The sequence below is a fragment of the Anser cygnoides genome, chromosome 13, assembly GCF_040182565.1.
Source record: "Anser cygnoides isolate HZ-2024a breed goose chromosome 13, Taihu_goose_T2T_genome, whole genome shotgun sequence".
Lineage (NCBI taxonomy): Eukaryota > Metazoa > Chordata > Aves > Anseriformes > Anatidae > Anser > Anser cygnoides.
The window spans coordinates 11,972,454-11,989,057 of record NC_089885.1 but is presented as its reverse complement, the minus strand read 5'-3'; the positions used below and the strand labels follow the sequence as shown (position 1 = coordinate 11,989,057).

Sequence of the window (16,604 nt, the reverse complement as noted above, 5' to 3'; positions counted from 1 at the left end):
CAGAAGCACCAGTTTGGTATCAGAAACGAGTTTAACTGTTCTAACTCTGCCTTCATCCTGCAGGAGTGGGTAGGGGAGCGATGTCTGAAGTCCCTCTGTGAAGACAGCAATGACTTGCAGGATCCTGTCCTGAGCAGCACACAGGCCCAGAGGCTGATGCAGCTGATTTGTTATCCACACCGATTGCTGGACAACGAGGAAGGAGAAAATCCTCAGCGGCAGAGGATTAAACGCATCTTACAGGTGCAGGCTCCTGACAGAGTCCAAGAATGATCTAGTAGCTGCCTGATGTGACATTAGAATGGTGGAGTCGGCGCTATCTGAGTGGTGCAGCCCCCTCTGAGGGATCTGAGACTCATTATTATGGGAGCTGAGGGCAAGGGTTGAGGACATAGTTCGAACTGAGATAAGGACTCATACGAAGTGTGTGTGTGTGTTGCAGAATCTGGACCAGTGGACCATGAGGCAGTCCTCGCTGGAGCTGCAGCTGATGATTAAGCAGACTGCAAACAACGTGAGTTTCTGCTCAGTGGGACCATGCAGGGATGGGTGCTGCCAGCATTGAAGTGGCTGCTTGTGAGGTGGTAGGTTGGTGACCTGGCAGAAGTGAGAATAGGGAGAAAATAAAGAGTGTGCGTTGGTGAGTCTGGCTTGTGAAAACCAAGCATGAGATGGATGTGAGGAGTCTGAGACCCAAAGAAAAGCATTCATGGGGGAGCTGGCAATCTAGATTTCTACTGAGTTTAAAAGTGTTTAAATGTGGAAGCCGTATCAGTGGGTGCTCTCAGAGCAGGACTTAGCTCTCTTTTCTTCCCTGTCTCCAGGAGATGAACTCCTTGTTAGAAAATATAGCCAAGGCCACTATTGAGGTATTCCAGCAGTCAGCAGAGACCAGCTCTGCTAGTTCTGCTGGCAATGGAGTCAACAATCTCAGTAGCTCAGCAAGTGCTACGCCAGCCAGCAACAAATCCAAACCCATCCTCAGGTAGGTGTAGTCTCAGCATGAAGCTGTCCTGTAGACAACTTGAATCATAGGTTGGATTACAAACTGTTTTTCTCTTTTGTATTGTCACAGCTCCCTGGAGAGGTCAGGAGTGTGGCTGGTGGCCCCTCTGATTGCCAAGCTTCCAACATCAGTGCAGGGCCATGTGCTGAAAGCTGCTGGAGAAGAACTGGAGAAAGGACAACATCTGGGGTCATCATCCCGCAAAGAGCGGGACCGCCAGAAGCAGAAAAGGTGAGTCCTGGGGAGAGAGCAGGCCCTGCTTGCTATGCTGATCCCCCAGCCTGGCAGCGTAGTTACATCGCTGTCCTCTCTGCAGCATGTCCCTCCTGAGCCAGCAGCCGTTTCTGTCACTGGTGCTAACTTGCTTGAAGGGACAGGATGAGCAGCGGGAAGGCCTCCTCACCTCTCTGTACAGTCAGGTCCAGCAGGTGGGTGTCTTGCTTTTCCCCTCGCTTTCCTCAAAGGCTCACTCCTGAGCAGACAGGCTATTGGCATGTCCTTGGAGATGTTGTCTATCTGTCTTTGTGCTCAGTAAGGCAAAGATCATACCAAGGTTGATACAGAGCACTTGAGCTGACCTCTCTGAGTCACCAGTCATTGGGAGGCACAAGCTGCTCTCTATAAACTTCAGCATACAACATGTGAGGTCTGTCCTCTCTTCTAAATCTTAGATTGTTACGAATTGGCGGGAAGATCAGTATCAAGATGACTGCAAAGCCAAGCAGCTGATGCATGAAGCCCTGAAGTTACGACTGAACTTGGTGAGCAGTTGCAAAAAAGAGGTTAACCATATGAAGTGAATAGTTAGGTGCCTTTTTTCCCCTTTTTTTGGAGCACACACACACTGGCAGGGCTATAAATGTCTTGAAGTGAGGGTCACCCCTGCTGCTGTTGAGTTTTAAGCCCTGAATGGTATAGGATGTGTGGAAAAACTTCCTTGTTCTGTTGGACCAGGGTGAAATCCACAATCTTGGTCTCCATTTCAGAGACGTGCCGTGCAGGCTGCTCACAGTATTGCCTTCTCATTGTAATGCTTTTGTGCTCCCCATTGTGACTACTCGTATCTGAGGTTTGCCCTGTTGACTGCAGTCTCCTTGAGCTCTCAGGAGGAGTTGCCGTAGCACAGGAGTTGCTCTGGTTTAGGCTTCTTTCTCACTTTTAAGTCTTAGTGTTTCTTCTCGGTGTATTTTTGACTAAACTGCTCTTCTCTGTCAGGTGGGAGGGATGTTTGACACGGTTCAACGCAGTACACAGCAGACAACTGAATGGGCTGTGCTTCTTCTGGACATCATCAGCAGTGGCACCGTGGACATGCAGTCAAACAAGTAACTTTCTGGCTGACTTCTGATCCATATGGTTCCCAAGGGAGGCATTCAGGCATTCATTAGCACAGCCCCTTTTCTTGTGGGAGCTAGCTGTCTCTCTCTAGATGCTCTGTTGGAAGCACAGTGACAGGTGAAAGAGACTTTGGAGTAATAGCAGGCTGTAACGTAGGTCCTAGTGTCCACGTATACTCTTGCAGCATACCCAGAGCAAACTCTGCTTTCCAGATGCTGGGGAGAGCTGCGTCTGGACCTGCTTTTCAGATAAGCTGAAGGGGTGGACAGGAGGCCAATCTTAATCTGTGATACTGCACTTGACTGAAGTGTGGACCCCTGACAGCATATAACCAAAAGGAGGATCACTGTGGGAGGCTGAAGAGTGCTTGGTGCTTCTGGCTGTAGGCACTACTCCTAGCAGGCTAATAGTGTTTGGTGTGATGGCGGGGACTTTGTCTGATTCTTCTGTGACTTTGGCCTTTCTGCTCTGACCAACAGCGAGCTCTTCACTACTGTCTTGGACATGTTGAGTGTTCTCATCAATGGCACCCTGGCTGCTGATATGTCCAGCATTTCTCAGGGCAGCATGGAGGAAAACAAGCGGGCATACATGAATCTCGTCAAGAAACTCAGGGTGAGGGACACCACGCCCTGTACGGGGAGCTGTGTGCCGCATCGTGGTCATCCAACTCTGCATATTACCTGTCTCACACTGTGCTAGTCCTGTTGCTGTTTAGAAAAGCAGTAAGGGTTGCCCTAGTGGCTCTGTGGGCCTTGGGCTGAATGGTGCAGAGATGACAGGTAATGCAGGGGTGGAGGCTGACACCACTAAAGGCACAGGTAGGCTTTGTGTGTGGTTTTTTTTTTTCTTTTCTGAGCAATTCTTTGAAGTTTTCTCTATTCCACTGGTGCAGAAAGAGCTGGGGGACCGGCAGTCTGACAGCCTGGAGAAGGTACGACAGCTCCTGCCACTTCCCAAGCAGACCCGAGATGTCATCACCTGCGAACCTCAGGGATCCCTCATTGACACCAAAGGCAATAAAATAGCTGGATTTGACTCCATATTCAAGAAGGAGGTAAGTGAAGCTTTGCTGTCTGCCTCACAGCTCCTGAGTGCAGGTTTCGCCTTGTCTTCTGATGCCGGGAGTCTCCGCTGCTTGGGAGGCATCAGTATGCAGCGCCTTGTTGCCTGCCGAGCTTGAAATGGCTGGCTGCACACAGGCAAGCTGGCGCATAACTATGTCTGAAAAGGGCAAAGCTGGGTGTTAATGCACAGCAATACCTGCTGCTATGGCCTGAGAAATTATTTAAACCTTTGTTTTGTACTCATGGCTGTATGAAGCAAAAAATCTATAATCCCTGTCACATGACATAACGGGTACTGTCAGTGTGTGGCAGGAGACTGTCAGAGGTGGGATGAAGGAGAATGGCAGTTTTTGATGAAGGTTTTTAGAAATGACTGCTTTGCCCTGTGGAAGAGCAGAACCACTAGTAAGCCCTTACCACTAGTAAGGGCTCAGGCTGTCTTTTTTTTTGTCCTGGAACACGTGGAATGGAGTCTGATGAAAGTGTAGTTTCCTGTAGTAGGAGAATAAGCCCCTGTTCTGAGGTTCTTATTTCTTTTGATTTCAAGGGTTTGCAAGTCTCTACAAAGCAGAAGATTTCCCCTTGGGACCTGTTTGAGGGCTTAAAGCACTCAGCCCCTCTGTCCTGGGGGTGGTTTGGGACAGTCCGGGTGGACCGCAAGGTGTCTAGATTTGAGGAGCAGCAGAGGCTTCTTCTGTACCACACGCACTTGAAACCCAAGCCCCGCAGTTATTACCTGGAGCCCTTGCCATTGCCTCCTGAAGAGGAGGAGCCTCCTACACCTGTGACTTTAGAGCCAGAGAAGAAAGCTGTGGAACCAACCAAGGCTGATAAAACCAGCTCCAATCCTGCCACCTCCACTGAAGAACGCAAGAAGAAACAGAGCAAAACCAAGAAACGCAACCAGTCTGCCAGCAAAAGTGAGGTAAATGACTGCCCGACAGATACGGACCTCCTGTGTCCAACCCTGTTACTCCAACCCTGAGCACTCCCTTGGGTCTTTCTAAGGAGCCTGAAAGCAGTAGTGGTGAAGATGGGATAGGTTTCCTCTCAGATGGGATTGCTGGAGCTCTGTCCTGTTTCTACTAGCCTGGGGCAGGGCAAGGATTTCCTTAATCCCTGATAGGTGGGAAGGAGGCTTTCAGCTCAGGCAGCGACTGACCCAGGCTTCCTCCTGTGAAATTTGCAACCCTTTCATACGCTTGAGCCGTTCATGAATTTTCAGTGCACGCTGATCTCTCTTACTCCCTTCTTGGTCCTTGCAGGATTTTGTGTTGGGTCCCAGCCGAGGGGTTTCGTATGGAGTTGGCATGCCTACAGATCTCTTGCATCACCAGGCGGGAAGCACTATGTCTAGGCTAGCATATGGGCAATCACCGGTGGGTCTCTATGCCCAGAATCAGCCTCTTCCAGCAGGTAGGTGTACAGGGGAGGTGAGAGTGGGGGCATGTCTTTGGGAACCTCTCGTAAGAACCCCTCTTGCGAGATGGTTCTGCACACACTTGCCCTTCTGCCTGTCATGTATCCAGATATAGTGATGAACAGTTATTCTGGAGCTACGAGGCTCAACAATAGCACGTTAGTCACTCTGTTTCTTTTGCTCTTGCAGGTGGCCCCCGCCTGGATACGTCCTACAGACCTGTGCGCATGCCGTTGGGGAAACTTGTTCAGAGTCGTCCTCCATATAGTGGGGTGCTGCCTTCAGGGATGGGGAGCATGATGGGCATTGACCCCTCCTACAAGCCAGCAGTGTACAGACAGCAACCTCCGGTGTCCCAGGGACAGATACTGAGGCAGCAGCTTCAGGCAAAGCTGGTAAGTCAGAGATGTGCTCTTGCTGGGCCCCACAGCACAGCAAGTCCCAGCTGTTGGCTGCCACTGTCCGCTGTGGCCAGAACTCTCCAACGCGATCTCTGTTTCTGCCCTCAAAAGGTGTTTGTTCCTCTGGGCAGCTCTGTGTTTGCCAATGGCTTTGTTAGACCCGTTTCTCCAACGGTTGGTGGAGACTCTGAGTGAGGTGCACTGGGGACATCTTGCAGCTGTTGGGCAGTGAGGGGGCACATCCTGGCAGTGGAGGGGTGGGATGGCTGCGGCCTGTTTGCCCCAAGTCAGGGCGAGGCAAATGTCGTTAGCATCTGGGTGCCATGAAGCAGCCTTGTAGGTTTAGCAGTGAAGCTCCTTGTCTGGTATGGTGGGACTGCTGAGGAGAGGGCAGCAGCGTCCTGGCCTTTGGAGATGTTGAAAAAACTGTTCCTGTGTTGCCTTCCAGCAGGGCCAAGGCATAATGGGACAGCAGCCAGTGCGCCAGATGGCTCCAACCCCATCCTATGGAACACTGCAGCCCTCCCAGGTAAGTGGCAGTGACCACAGGTAAAACTGGAGTCTTGCTACAGCACATGGCAGTGTCTTCATTTCTGCTGTTAAGTCCTGGAATCTCTTGGCTTTTTTCGCTCATTTTCTGGCCAGCACAAATCTGAATCCCAGAGATGAACTGTCTTGTGACCACATTTACAGGAGAATATATGCTGCCCCATGACTAACAAAATTTTTGTTTATTTCGTTTCAGGGTTACACATCTTACGTCTCCCACATAGGCCTTCAGCAGCACCCCTCCCAGTCAGGCACGATGGTACCTCCTACATACTCTGGCCAGCCCTATCAAAATTCCCACCCCAGCTCTAATCCTGCCCTGGTGGATCCTGTTAGACAGATGCAGCAGAGACCAAGTGGCTATGTGCACCAGCAGGCTCCAGGCTACGGGCACACCTTGGGCAACACACAGAGGTACCTCCCACCCTACTGGATGTTAATAAGCAGTATTTCATCAAGGGCTTCCCTGCTCTGCCCAGACAACTTGAACAGCAATCTGTGCAAAGCCTATTCTCCATGCTGTGTTACACAGCATCTGAGTCCTTTACACCCTCGGGGAGCATCTTTATCCAGCTTTCAGTCCCAAGAAGAAACAGAGAGATAGGATGAAATTCGGAGATGCTGGCTGCAGGCAGGAGTTGGTGTTACTAACCAGAGAAAGATGAGATTGTGAAGTATGAGGTAAATGACCTGGGAAAGTCATAGTCTTTTGAATTTAAATCTAGCCAGCAGCTCACCTTCTGAAGGTGCGATATGGTACTTCCATTGCTCCTGGGCAGGCATAAATCCGTCAGTGAGACAGTGCAGAACAGTGGGGCATATACCATTACTTAGGGCTTCTGGAAAAACAGGTTGGATGGAGCCCTTGAAGGTCCCTGGTGTCCCTCACCTTTCTGCAGAGAAGCAGCACGGGTTGCAAGCAGCTGTTTGAGCTGTCTTGATGGCAGCAGTTGGGTTTGGTTTCATGAAGCTAGCTGCCTGTGAATCTTTCACTCCATGGGCTTGTCCTTTTCTCTTGCAGATTCCCTCACCAGTCAATACAGCAGGCCCCCATGATGAGTGGGATGAACCATTTGGGTCCACAAGGAGTCCCCTCAGGAATTCGACCCAGCCAGATACTGCCTGACCAGCAGCAGCAGCAGTACCTGAGGCAGCAGCAGCAACAGCAGCAGCAGATGCTGAGGGTGAGTGGTTGCTGGAGGGACAAAGGCCAGTGGAGCTGGAGGGGGCTTGCCAAATGCTGTCCTCTGTCAGTAACACTCTGCTCTGCCCCGGTGTGCCCAGAAGGATGTCAGCTCTTGGGGGCTGTCTGTAATGCTTTGCTAGGCAGCTCTCCCTTCAGTGGAGTTGGCCGCTCCTGATGGAGACACCTGCTGCACTGCCTCTTGCCAGTCACCCAGCGTGAGGCTAAAAGAAAGTGAAGAGCCCAAAAGTTTAGTCCTCTGTGGCCTGCATCCTACCTCTTCCTGCTCAGTTTGGGCCCATAAGATCATGCAAAATGCTAACTGTCTTAGAAATTAAGTGTTGCAGGAGCTAGAAACAAAATGAACATCCCCCCCCGCCCATACCAGGGCAGGCAGAGTCATTCTTTATAAGATCAGTTTTAGGGGCATGTCTACGTTTTCACAAGATCAAAGTGGGTGTCATTCAGAGGCAGGAAATCTGGTGTGAATCAGTCCATGTACTCCACATCCAACAGTAGATGGTGAAAAACCGATCCAGTGAGCTGATAGACCTAACTCTAGGTTCGGAGAAGTTCACAGGTGTGTGTTAACTCCACGGCGTATTCCATGGATTTGCATTATGGCCTTATGAATAATAAATACCCATATTGAATATAGATACAGATTCCTTGGAGTTATAGGAATGCTTTGAATTGAAAGGGAAACACAAAAATAGGGAGTTTGTGGGTTACTTGGTGAATCTTGCCATAAGGCACACAACCTAGCAAACTGGTAGAATATGGGTGATAACACTTAGCTTTCTGAGAGGGGCCTGAGCAAGACAGTGGTTTCTGCAGAGTGCCACAGTCAGCAGTATTTGAGAATTGCTGCCTTGTACTGAACAAGAGACTGCCTGTAGCGTGGTCAGCAGCTTTTAGCCCTTTTGATGAGTAGCACCTTCTGACTATTCAGTGGGTTTCTTTTAGCATTCTCCATCACTTGTATTTAGGAAAAGAACATACCTCAGACAAGTTGCTAGCAGTTTTCCTAGCTCAGTAACTTAACGTGTACCTTCAGCTTTTAGCTGACGTTGCTTGGTTACTCAAAAAATGTGGAGTGCCCAGAATCTCTACAATTACAGTGACTCTCGCTGTATTATCAGGAGCATACCAGATGTGGAGCAGGCTCCTGATGCTTGAGTTGACTGTCACATGCGGTAGCTTGTAGAAAGGAAGCATGGCCTTCTGTTTTCCATGGGTGGTAGTCAGCTGTTGCAAGGAGGCAGGACATGAAATCAGGAGGAGGGTATCCAGGCTCACTGAGTCGGTTACCTGCTTATTGAGGTCATAGTATCCATTTCATGAACCTAAGGGACCAAATTGGCTTAAGATGGAAGTTAGGAGGCTGGTCTAGAAACTCACTCCCTTTGATGGGTAGAATCCTTGATCCGAGCTTCAAAGTGTTTGTGAGTGGTTCTTGTACCCAGTTATTACTCTCTGCTGTGTCCTGGCTCTTTTGTCCTTGTTTACTGTCTCTTCTTTCTCTCTGCTGTTTACCCAGTGTGTTCCTAGGGAGCACTTGCATCTTTCGTAGGTCAGGTTTTTCTGACCTCCTCTCATAAGATATCATCCCTTCTCCTGATACATTTTTGTCTGTTTTCTGAGTCTGTTCAAGGTTTGAACCTTAGCCTTTTGAGCCAGTGATCAGAACTGTATCTATCAACACCATGTCTTTTTACGATAGTTTTTATGATAGTTTTAGTGGTGTTCTGTTTCTGCTAGAAACTCTTCTGTTGACCTAGAGAGTTTAAAACTACCTCAACAGAATATTCTGTCTCTCTATATTCTTCTTTCTTTAACTAGTTCTGTCAACATCTAGGTTGGAGCATTGCATCCAGTTTTATCTACGTCCTGTTACTGACGTGTAGCATCGCTGCCAGGAGTGGCAGAGAAGGGCAGTAAGATGGCTTGAAGAGTTGGGGAATGTTTCTGAGGAGGAAAGGCTGAAATAGCTGGGCTTCAAGTTAGAGAAGGAGAGACAAGGGGAGTCCCCAGATTCTGTCTTTTTAAAACAAACAAACCCACAAAAAAACCTCTTACCTGTTCGTGCCCCGTGGCTGTAGGACAAGAAATGACCTTAAATCTTAACATACGAGATTCAAGATAGACTAGAAAAACTCCAGTAGGAGTAGCCAGGTATGCGACGTGAAATGGATTGAATAGAGAGGTTATAGGAGCTGTGCTGGTATGTCCGGAAACATTTTGAGAACAGGTCAGGCAAATACTCACTGAAGCAGGTATTGCTGATCTTACTGGGAGGCAAGAAATGAACTGGCCAACCTCCAGAGATAGCTCTTAGTTGTTTTCCATTCTTGTATTGTGTTTACTCCTAGTCATTCCCCAGCTGACAAGTAGACTTGTAGTTCTCTTCCTGCCATCTGCTGAAAACTCATCTTACAGAAGAATTTTGTTACTGTCACTGTGTTTCATGCAATTTCTCAGCCTGGGGCAGGGTCCTGGTGAAATTTGTGTAATTTAGGTACTTGTAAGGAAAGTGGTGTAAGAGTATGTTACTGCGGTAGAACGTCCTTTCCCCTTCAGCCCTGCCTGTGCGTTGCCCAGACAGGTCCCCGATGGCCCCTTCTCTTTTGTCTTCCCAGCAGCAACAGCAGCAGCAACAACAACAGCAGCAGCAACAGCAACAACAGCAACAACAACAGCAGCAGCAGCCGCCTCCGCCGCAGCCGCAGCCACAGCAGCAGCCCCAGGTCTCCACAGTGCCTCAGCCACAGGCGCAGGGCCAGCCCCCAGGGCTGGGGATGCAGGCTCTTCCCCCCCAGCAGCCCATTGTGAGTGTTCCCTCGGAGACAGAGGGATGCAATATTCCAGCACAAATCCAGCCGTGTTCTACCTCCATCCTCCCCTCCCGCACCCTGCTCCCTCCCCTGCACTTCCCAGGGCTTGGGTGAATGCTGAGAGTGCCAGCCAGGTGGTGTGGCTGTAACCACGTTTCTCTCTTTGCAGTTCCAGCGCCAGGGCCTTCAGCAGACGCAGCAGCAGCAGCAAACAGCTGCTTTGGTTCGACAACTTCAACAGCAGCTTTCCAGTAAGCCTTAGTGTTCTCGATCCTGTCCCTAATCTCCTCCCCTGCCGTTCCCTACTGCAGGTACCCTGGTGTAGGGAAGCAGGGCCAAGCCAAACTGTCTGTCTGAGGCCATAAATGATGTTGGCAGGGAAATGGCATCAGGACTTTGAGCTCCTGGCCCAAAGGGGCACGACAGCAGGGCAGGCAGTGCTGCCAGCATGTGAACGACCTTCCAGACCTGCTGCATGCAGAGGGATGAGAGAGCTGAGCCTTTGTAGGGGCTGTCATGCAGTTTTCTCAGAAGGATTCAGTCTGTGGCTTTAAAGCGTTCAGAGATGCTTCCTCTGCTGTGAATGACCTCTGAGGGGCTCAGGGATGTTGTAATCCTGCGGCATTCACGTGGTGGGTGACCCAGAGATGGATCAGGACAAGACTTCTTGGAGGCAAGGAGGGTACTCTAGGAAGCACTGCTTCATACTTGCTGTGTTCTGTGGGCTTCTGTGGCTGCTGTCACAGACAGGGTAATGGCACAGATGATGTTTGTAGTCTGGCACTGCGTAACTATTCCTATAATCTGTATTTAACTGCTGGCCGGGGGGCTAGAAACGGAACCCAGTGCCTGTGCTGTTCCCCTCTGAACCACCTGCTGTTTTACTGTCACCTTACTGGCTTTTGTGCCATAAAAAATGGCAGCAACGCTATGAAAATGCCTACGAATGGGCTGCACGGGGTTTTTGCAGTGTGTTGAGTGTGCTAGCTGTAACTGTGTGTGGTGGGGGCTGGGAGCTTGGTGGCTGGGAGCTGACAACCCTCCTTTTTTCTTGCTGGGCCACCATTTCTATGGTAGTCAAGGATGTGAATGCCTACAGCTCGATGTCAAGTAAAAATACATTTGGCAGATTTTGATCTATCTGCTTGGTTAATTCAGTTTCTTAAATTGGCTATTTCTCAGAGTAGGCTTGTGCTTGGGAAAAGCTTGATACAATCACGGGTGGAGGTGTTTCTTTCCTATATGCATAGTTTTCATGTGTAACAGATGTCTGCAACAAATAATGGCCAAACAATAGTGCTTACACTTGTTCCTTGATAAAGTTCTTAGTCCTTGTGACAAAAACAAACACAAAAAAGGCAAATAGAAGTTCTAATGTGCTAAGTTTCCTACTGGCCAGCTTCACAAACCACAAGTCTGTGCAAGGATCCCAGCCAGGACATTCAAGTAGAGGAATATCTCATATAAGTATCCGAATATAGCAGAATAGCCATATTTTCCTATCCTGTCGGTGTAGCAAATGGAGCAGGGTTTTATATGGAACGGATGCGTGGGTCCAATGCAGCCATGTGTCAGCATGCAGCTTCCATGCCACCTCACTGGGCTTGCATCAGCTCCACCAGGAACCATCTGGAGTTCTTGTTTGCAGTGTCCGGGGTGCAGTAGAAAGGAGGACGTAACCAAGAACATCTTGTAGGAGGGAGACAAGAATACCTTGGGCTCACGGTGGGTCAGGAGGTTCCAGGATATTCCTGAATATGCTGTTGTCCAGCAGAGTTGAGAGAGGAAAGAGGACGGGCTAGCCTCGGGTTACACTGGTCTCCTTTTACTTAGTCTGCAGCGTAAGACGTGCTGATTGGGTTTCAAGAAAAAACTCACAGATTTTATTAATCACATAGTACCCAAGTATACTTTTGAGCAGTGTGCGTCACCAAGCATCGGTCCCAGCAGTTGGGAAGTTTCATGAGGGTCTTTAATAAAACCTTACCATGTTTCCTGTCCCTTTTGCTCCACCTGGAAGTCCTGTGGGTATGTTGTTCATTTGTACCTACATACTGTCAGGGAGTCAGAAGAGTTCCTGAAACCTTCGGTAAGTCTGGTTTCTGGGTGTACCTGCGGATGAATATTTGACACTAGCTGTCTGAACAGCTTGTTTGGCTCCAGGTGTTGTGCAATCTTATAGGGCGGATTTTCTTTCAAAGTACAGAAATAATTTGCCCGTAGCCTCATCGTCCTAACTTGCTGCCATCTTTCAGAGCTTTGTTGTGGTGCACCAGTTGTGCCTGGAGAGATGTCCTCTGGAGAAGCTTTGGGACTGGGACTGGTGCATATCTGTCTCTTCCTCAAAGAAAGTGGGGTCCTGAGTGTAAAGCCTGTGTAAAGCCTCAGAGAAATGAGCAGAACAGGGAGTGCCATAAAGGATATAAGCGTGTTATGTTTTGTTTTTCCTCACACACTGCAACATACTCCTCGGAGCTGCGCTGGTGGTGGGAGGGGAATCTGCTTGCTGAACAAAACCTTACTACTGTCTAACTCTTGACCCCAACAGACACACAGCCGCAGCAGAACAACAACCCGTTTGGACGCTACTGATCCGTGGCACTTCAGCCTGGTCCAGGAGGGAGACATCACTGTGGACTGGATACAGCCTCTTCAGCCTGACCTGCAGACTGGGACTGCTCCCAGCCACTGTCCTTGGGCTCGTGCCCCAAGTGCTGTGTGCTGCCGCTGCCCATCTCGCAGGGAGATGCCAGGAGGATGGTTTTATTGTACAGAGAAAGTGTTTTTACTATCCAATTTCTACAAACGTTTATGGAGATCCCTTGTGGCTGATAGTCTCCCTTCCCACTTTGGTTTCAGTTTTTACTCAGTTTTTAGTATTTTTGTTAAAATAATGATTAAGACATTGTAAAATTTTGTACTTTATTTATACCAGATGAACCCTGTACTGCAGACATTCTCGGATGAATACAGAGAGCTTACTTTGCAAAAGGAGTGTGTATTCAGAGTCTGCTTTTCCTCCTTCGAGCTCCTCCCAGCTTCCCCGTACAGCCCAGCAGCACCTCTGCGCATGGTCTTTATCTCTTTCTCAGCAGAACTGATGTCTGCATTTCCTGCTTTTGTGAATGGGCATGTTGCTGAGGCAGAGCCTTTTGGTTTGGGAAGGAAAGCCTTTCTTCCTTACTTGTTTCATAAGCTGGTGTTCACGTGCTTTCTAGGGTTTGTGCAAACTTCGTAGGCTTTGTATGTTGATTTAGAGCTTTACTTGCAGTCTCTGGCATGTGCCAATGGACAGAGGTTTAAGAGCAAAGAGGAAGGTAAATGAGAGACTCTGAGCCCTAACAAGGCCAGCTTCCCAGCCACAGCGGTATCAGAGACACTCAAGCTGGTACCTCTGCAATTTAGGAGGAGCTGCAGCCCGAATGCACTCAGAACAGTACTTCTCTCAGCATGGTTTTGCTTGTAAGCACCAAGGCTCGTCTGTTAGCTCCTTCCTGACAGCCCCAGTGCTTTTCTGGGTGGGTAACGTTCTGCATTCTCACCTTCAGACCCAGCTAATGCAGCCTGCTGGGCTGGAGTCTCGTCTGTCTGTGTGTGGCAGACTGCTTCGGCTTTGCTTAGTTGCAGTGCTGGTTCTCTCCCCTCCTGCTGCCTGTTGAAGCTGGGAGCCACGCTGACCAGCACCTTTCTTCTCTCCTTGGTTCTTCCGCAGCAAGTTGCCTGGGGACCACTTGACCTGCGGTAGTTCCTTTAGTACATTTTCTGGACCAGTATTTTACTTCTGCCCTAGGAGGGTGGGAGCATGTGAGGCTTGCAGGGCCTCATGAAAGAGCTCCAGTAAACCTCAACTCTAAGGCAAAATAAACTAAAATGGTTTATTACCAGTACATAGGGTGGGCCACACAGCAGTGTGAAGACAAGAAGGCGGCAGGCTGTGGGAGCTGGGAGGAAGGAGGAAGAAGGGGGATGCCCTCAGTTTTGCTCAGGCTGATGGACAGGAGGGAGCCTCACCTGCCAGAGCCTCCCTGTGCCCAGCTCCTGGGCTGGCTCCTGCTGCTGCAAGGGCTGGAGTTGGGCCCTTCCCTTGCCGGGGGGGAGCTGTACACCCTGCTCATCCCCACCCTGCAGCTTCCTTGCACCTGGACCGGGCTCCTGCTGTGCTGCATGGTGGGGGGAAGGTGCTGCTGGCCAGGACTGATGGAGACAGGCTCCCTCCCTAATGAGAACGGACAGTTGTGTGTAGGGTGACTTCCTCTGTGCACGGCTGCTTGTCCCCTTCAATGAGCATCAGGCCGGGGCACAGCCCCAGCTGGCTGGGAGGAGCAGCCTGCCTGGGCCCCCTGCGCCCAGGGCTCTGGGCTGTGGGGCTCTGCTCGCATGCAGCACGCGCTCAGTGACACAGCGCCGCCAGCAGCCACCAAGGGACCCACGGCCGGGCTGGGAGAGGGCCGTGTCCCCCTCCTCGTCCTGCCTGGGAGCGGGGTGCCAAAAAACAAGCCGCGTTGGGTGGGCTGGGGGCTGGCGCAGCCGCAGCCTGGGCGAGCTGGGTGCTGCCCCTGGGCGCGCAGAGCCCCTCTCTCCGGGGCGTGTGCGGCCGCTGCCTGCGGCCCCCTCCTCTGCAGGCCCTGGGAGGCGGCTGAGCCTGCGCCAGGCGGCATCTTGGATGCTGCCTTCTGCATCGCTGCCGCGCTGCTGGTGGGAGGAGGGCGGCTCTGCAGCAGCCGGAGCGGGCGGCGGCAGCAGCAGTGCCATGGGTGGCCCTGGGCCGGGGGGCTGCGGTGGGGGCTGCGGCAGCAGAGCATGGAGCTGGGGGTTGGCCTCTCGTTTTGTTCCTTTTCAGGGGTCCCAGGGTCTCGTGCCAAGGGCTTTCCACGTCTTCCCGGGGGGAAGGAGATGCCTCATCCCTCTCTGGGTTCCTGCTGCCGGTTGACCCTGATTTGTTGCACAGCCCAGCCCAGGGGCTGCTCCCAGCGTTTGCTCCTGCAGAAGGCTCCCCCCAGCCACGCCAGCCGGGTGAGCACAGGGCAAGCACCTCTGTGGCCCCCGTGCTACCCCCAGGCTGCCCCAAGGCTGTCAGCGGGGGCAGAGGCTGCAGGGGACACAGGGACTGGAGCCAGACCTGGGCAGGGCGCAGGGCACAGCCGCTCTGCCCAGCCCGGCCGCCTGCCTCGCAGCCCCCCTTGCTGTGCTGCGCGCTAGCACTGAGCAGTGGCAGTTTTAAGTAGCTCTGACAGCTTCCAGCCCTTCTGCTCCTTCTCTGAGTCGCAGCTAAATGCTGCTTAAGACACAGCCAGAGGCAACGGGGGGATTTTATCACACTGCCCATTGACCAATGCGCGCAGCCTCCCTGTGGCCTTTAATCAGTCTTGGGGGCTGGGGGGCTGATGCTGGAACCGCGTGAGGGTGCAGGTCACTGGGCTCTGCGGGGCTCAAAGCCCCAGGGGTGCCTGCGCAGAGCCCGAGGGCAGCGTGTGTGGGTGATGCTGCCCAGCACGTGCCCGGGGCACGGGAAGGGGCCTGAGGTGACGGGAGGCTCGGCGCAGCTGGGGCAGCAGGTAGGCAGCAACAGGTCCTGCCCCGTGCACCCGCCCCACCCGGCACCAGCAGCCTGCACGGACTGTGCCGGGGGCAGAGGCAGCTCGTCAGGCACCACGAGAACTGGTGTTGTGCAAGAAAATCGATCGCTGCCTGCTCCCGCTGCTGGAGCCGGGGGCTGAGCAGCCCCGCGGGTGCCCCATGCTCCCTGTGCGGGTGACGAGCCGCAGCTGCGGCCCCCGGCACGGGCCCCCCCCGGGCTGGTTTTGCTGGGCAGTAAGATGTGGGGGGGCTGTGCCCGGAGCCCTGCTGCTGTGGGGGCAGCCCGGGGAGCCCCTGAGATGCTGCTGGGGGCGGATGGTCCACCAGGGAGCGCGGGTGCTGCTGCAGGTGGTGCGCAGGGGCTCAGGGCAGGGCTGGTGCATCCATCCCAGCGGGCACAGGGCTCTGGTGGTGCGTGGGGCGACTGAGGGCAGCTCCTGGGTGTAAAGGGTCAGCAACGAAACTGCTCGAGCTGCCGCCCACCGAGGAGCAGCCCTGGAAGAGGGAGCGGGGCAGGAAGGCTCTGACCCGCTCTGCAGCGTCCGAGTGCAGGGCTCCCCTTGGCTGCACGCTCACTGATTCAGTGGCATCGGGAGAGCTGAAATAAATGCCTGCCCTTCACATGCTGCCGCACAAGCATCTTAAATGGGAAGCGGTGGCTGCTCCGCAGAGCCCGCGTCGGGTCTGGGCTGCAGCTCTGGCAGCGGGAGGGAGGCAGAGCCCAGCTCCCATCCCCAGACTGGAACGCGTGGAGGTGTCTGCTGGTAATTGCACGTCCTTCTCTTTGATCAGGCACCGCGGCTGATGCTGCCCTGGCAATGGCAGGGAGCTGCAGAGAACGCAGACACATCCAGCGGGACCCAAATCCGTGCCCTGTTTCAAATGATTTCTGTAATCCCATCAGGCAGGAATGAAACAGCAAGGTAGCCCCGGCACGGGCAGGCTGGGGGAGAGGCTGTGCCAGGAGGCTGAGCGCGGAGGGGGAATGTCCCCGGGCTGGGAAGAGGGCACACCAGGAGGAAACGGGGGGGACAGAGGGGCTGGGGGGGGGGCTGGGAGTGCTGCTGGGGCCGTAGGGCTGTGTCTGCTGAGCCCGCAGCTCCACGCATGGAACGGGGTGGGACGGCTGTGCCTGGCCCCGGGGCTGATGCTGGGACTGGGACACCCCGTACTGGTCCCTGATGGACCCCCCCGGACCGGCTGGGTGCTGCGGGGCAGCGGAGAGGTGG

At 52.6% G+C, this 16,604-nt stretch overlaps 1 protein-coding gene across 2 annotated transcripts in view; it reads left to right on the top strand.

Annotated features, from left to right (window-relative positions):
• Window positions 1-12,789, top strand: part of MED12 (mediator complex subunit 12) — a 37,384-nt gene extending 24,595 nt beyond the window's left edge. Inside the window, exons 27-44 of one of the 2 annotated variants that reach the window (XM_067004771.1) lie at window positions 64-243; window positions 443-514; window positions 825-985; window positions 1,076-1,237; window positions 1,323-1,434; window positions 1,678-1,767; window positions 2,222-2,331; window positions 2,824-2,959; window positions 3,240-3,401; window positions 3,959-4,336; window positions 4,677-4,827; window positions 5,021-5,226; window positions 5,681-5,761; window positions 5,978-6,195; window positions 6,803-6,965; window positions 9,607-9,792; window positions 9,968-10,049; window positions 12,347-12,789. In XM_067004771.1, coding sequence (XP_066860872.1) covers window positions 64-243; window positions 443-514; window positions 825-985; window positions 1,076-1,237; window positions 1,323-1,434; window positions 1,678-1,767; window positions 2,222-2,331; window positions 2,824-2,959; window positions 3,240-3,401; window positions 3,959-4,336; window positions 4,677-4,827; window positions 5,021-5,226; window positions 5,681-5,761; window positions 5,978-6,195; window positions 6,803-6,965; window positions 9,607-9,792; window positions 9,968-10,049; window positions 12,347-12,390 — 2,694 coding nt within the window. In that variant the 3' untranslated portion in view covers window positions 12,391-12,789. Of the gene's footprint in view, window positions 1-63; window positions 244-442; window positions 515-824; window positions 986-1,075; window positions 1,238-1,322; window positions 1,435-1,677; window positions 1,768-2,221; window positions 2,332-2,823; window positions 2,960-3,239; window positions 3,402-3,958; window positions 4,337-4,676; window positions 4,828-5,020; window positions 5,227-5,680; window positions 5,762-5,977; window positions 6,196-6,802; window positions 6,966-9,603; window positions 9,793-9,967; window positions 10,050-12,346 lie in introns of both variants that reach the window. The other variant, XM_067004770.1, reaches the window with a different exon arrangement.
• The last annotated feature ends 3,815 nt before the right edge of the window (window positions 12,790-16,604 follow it).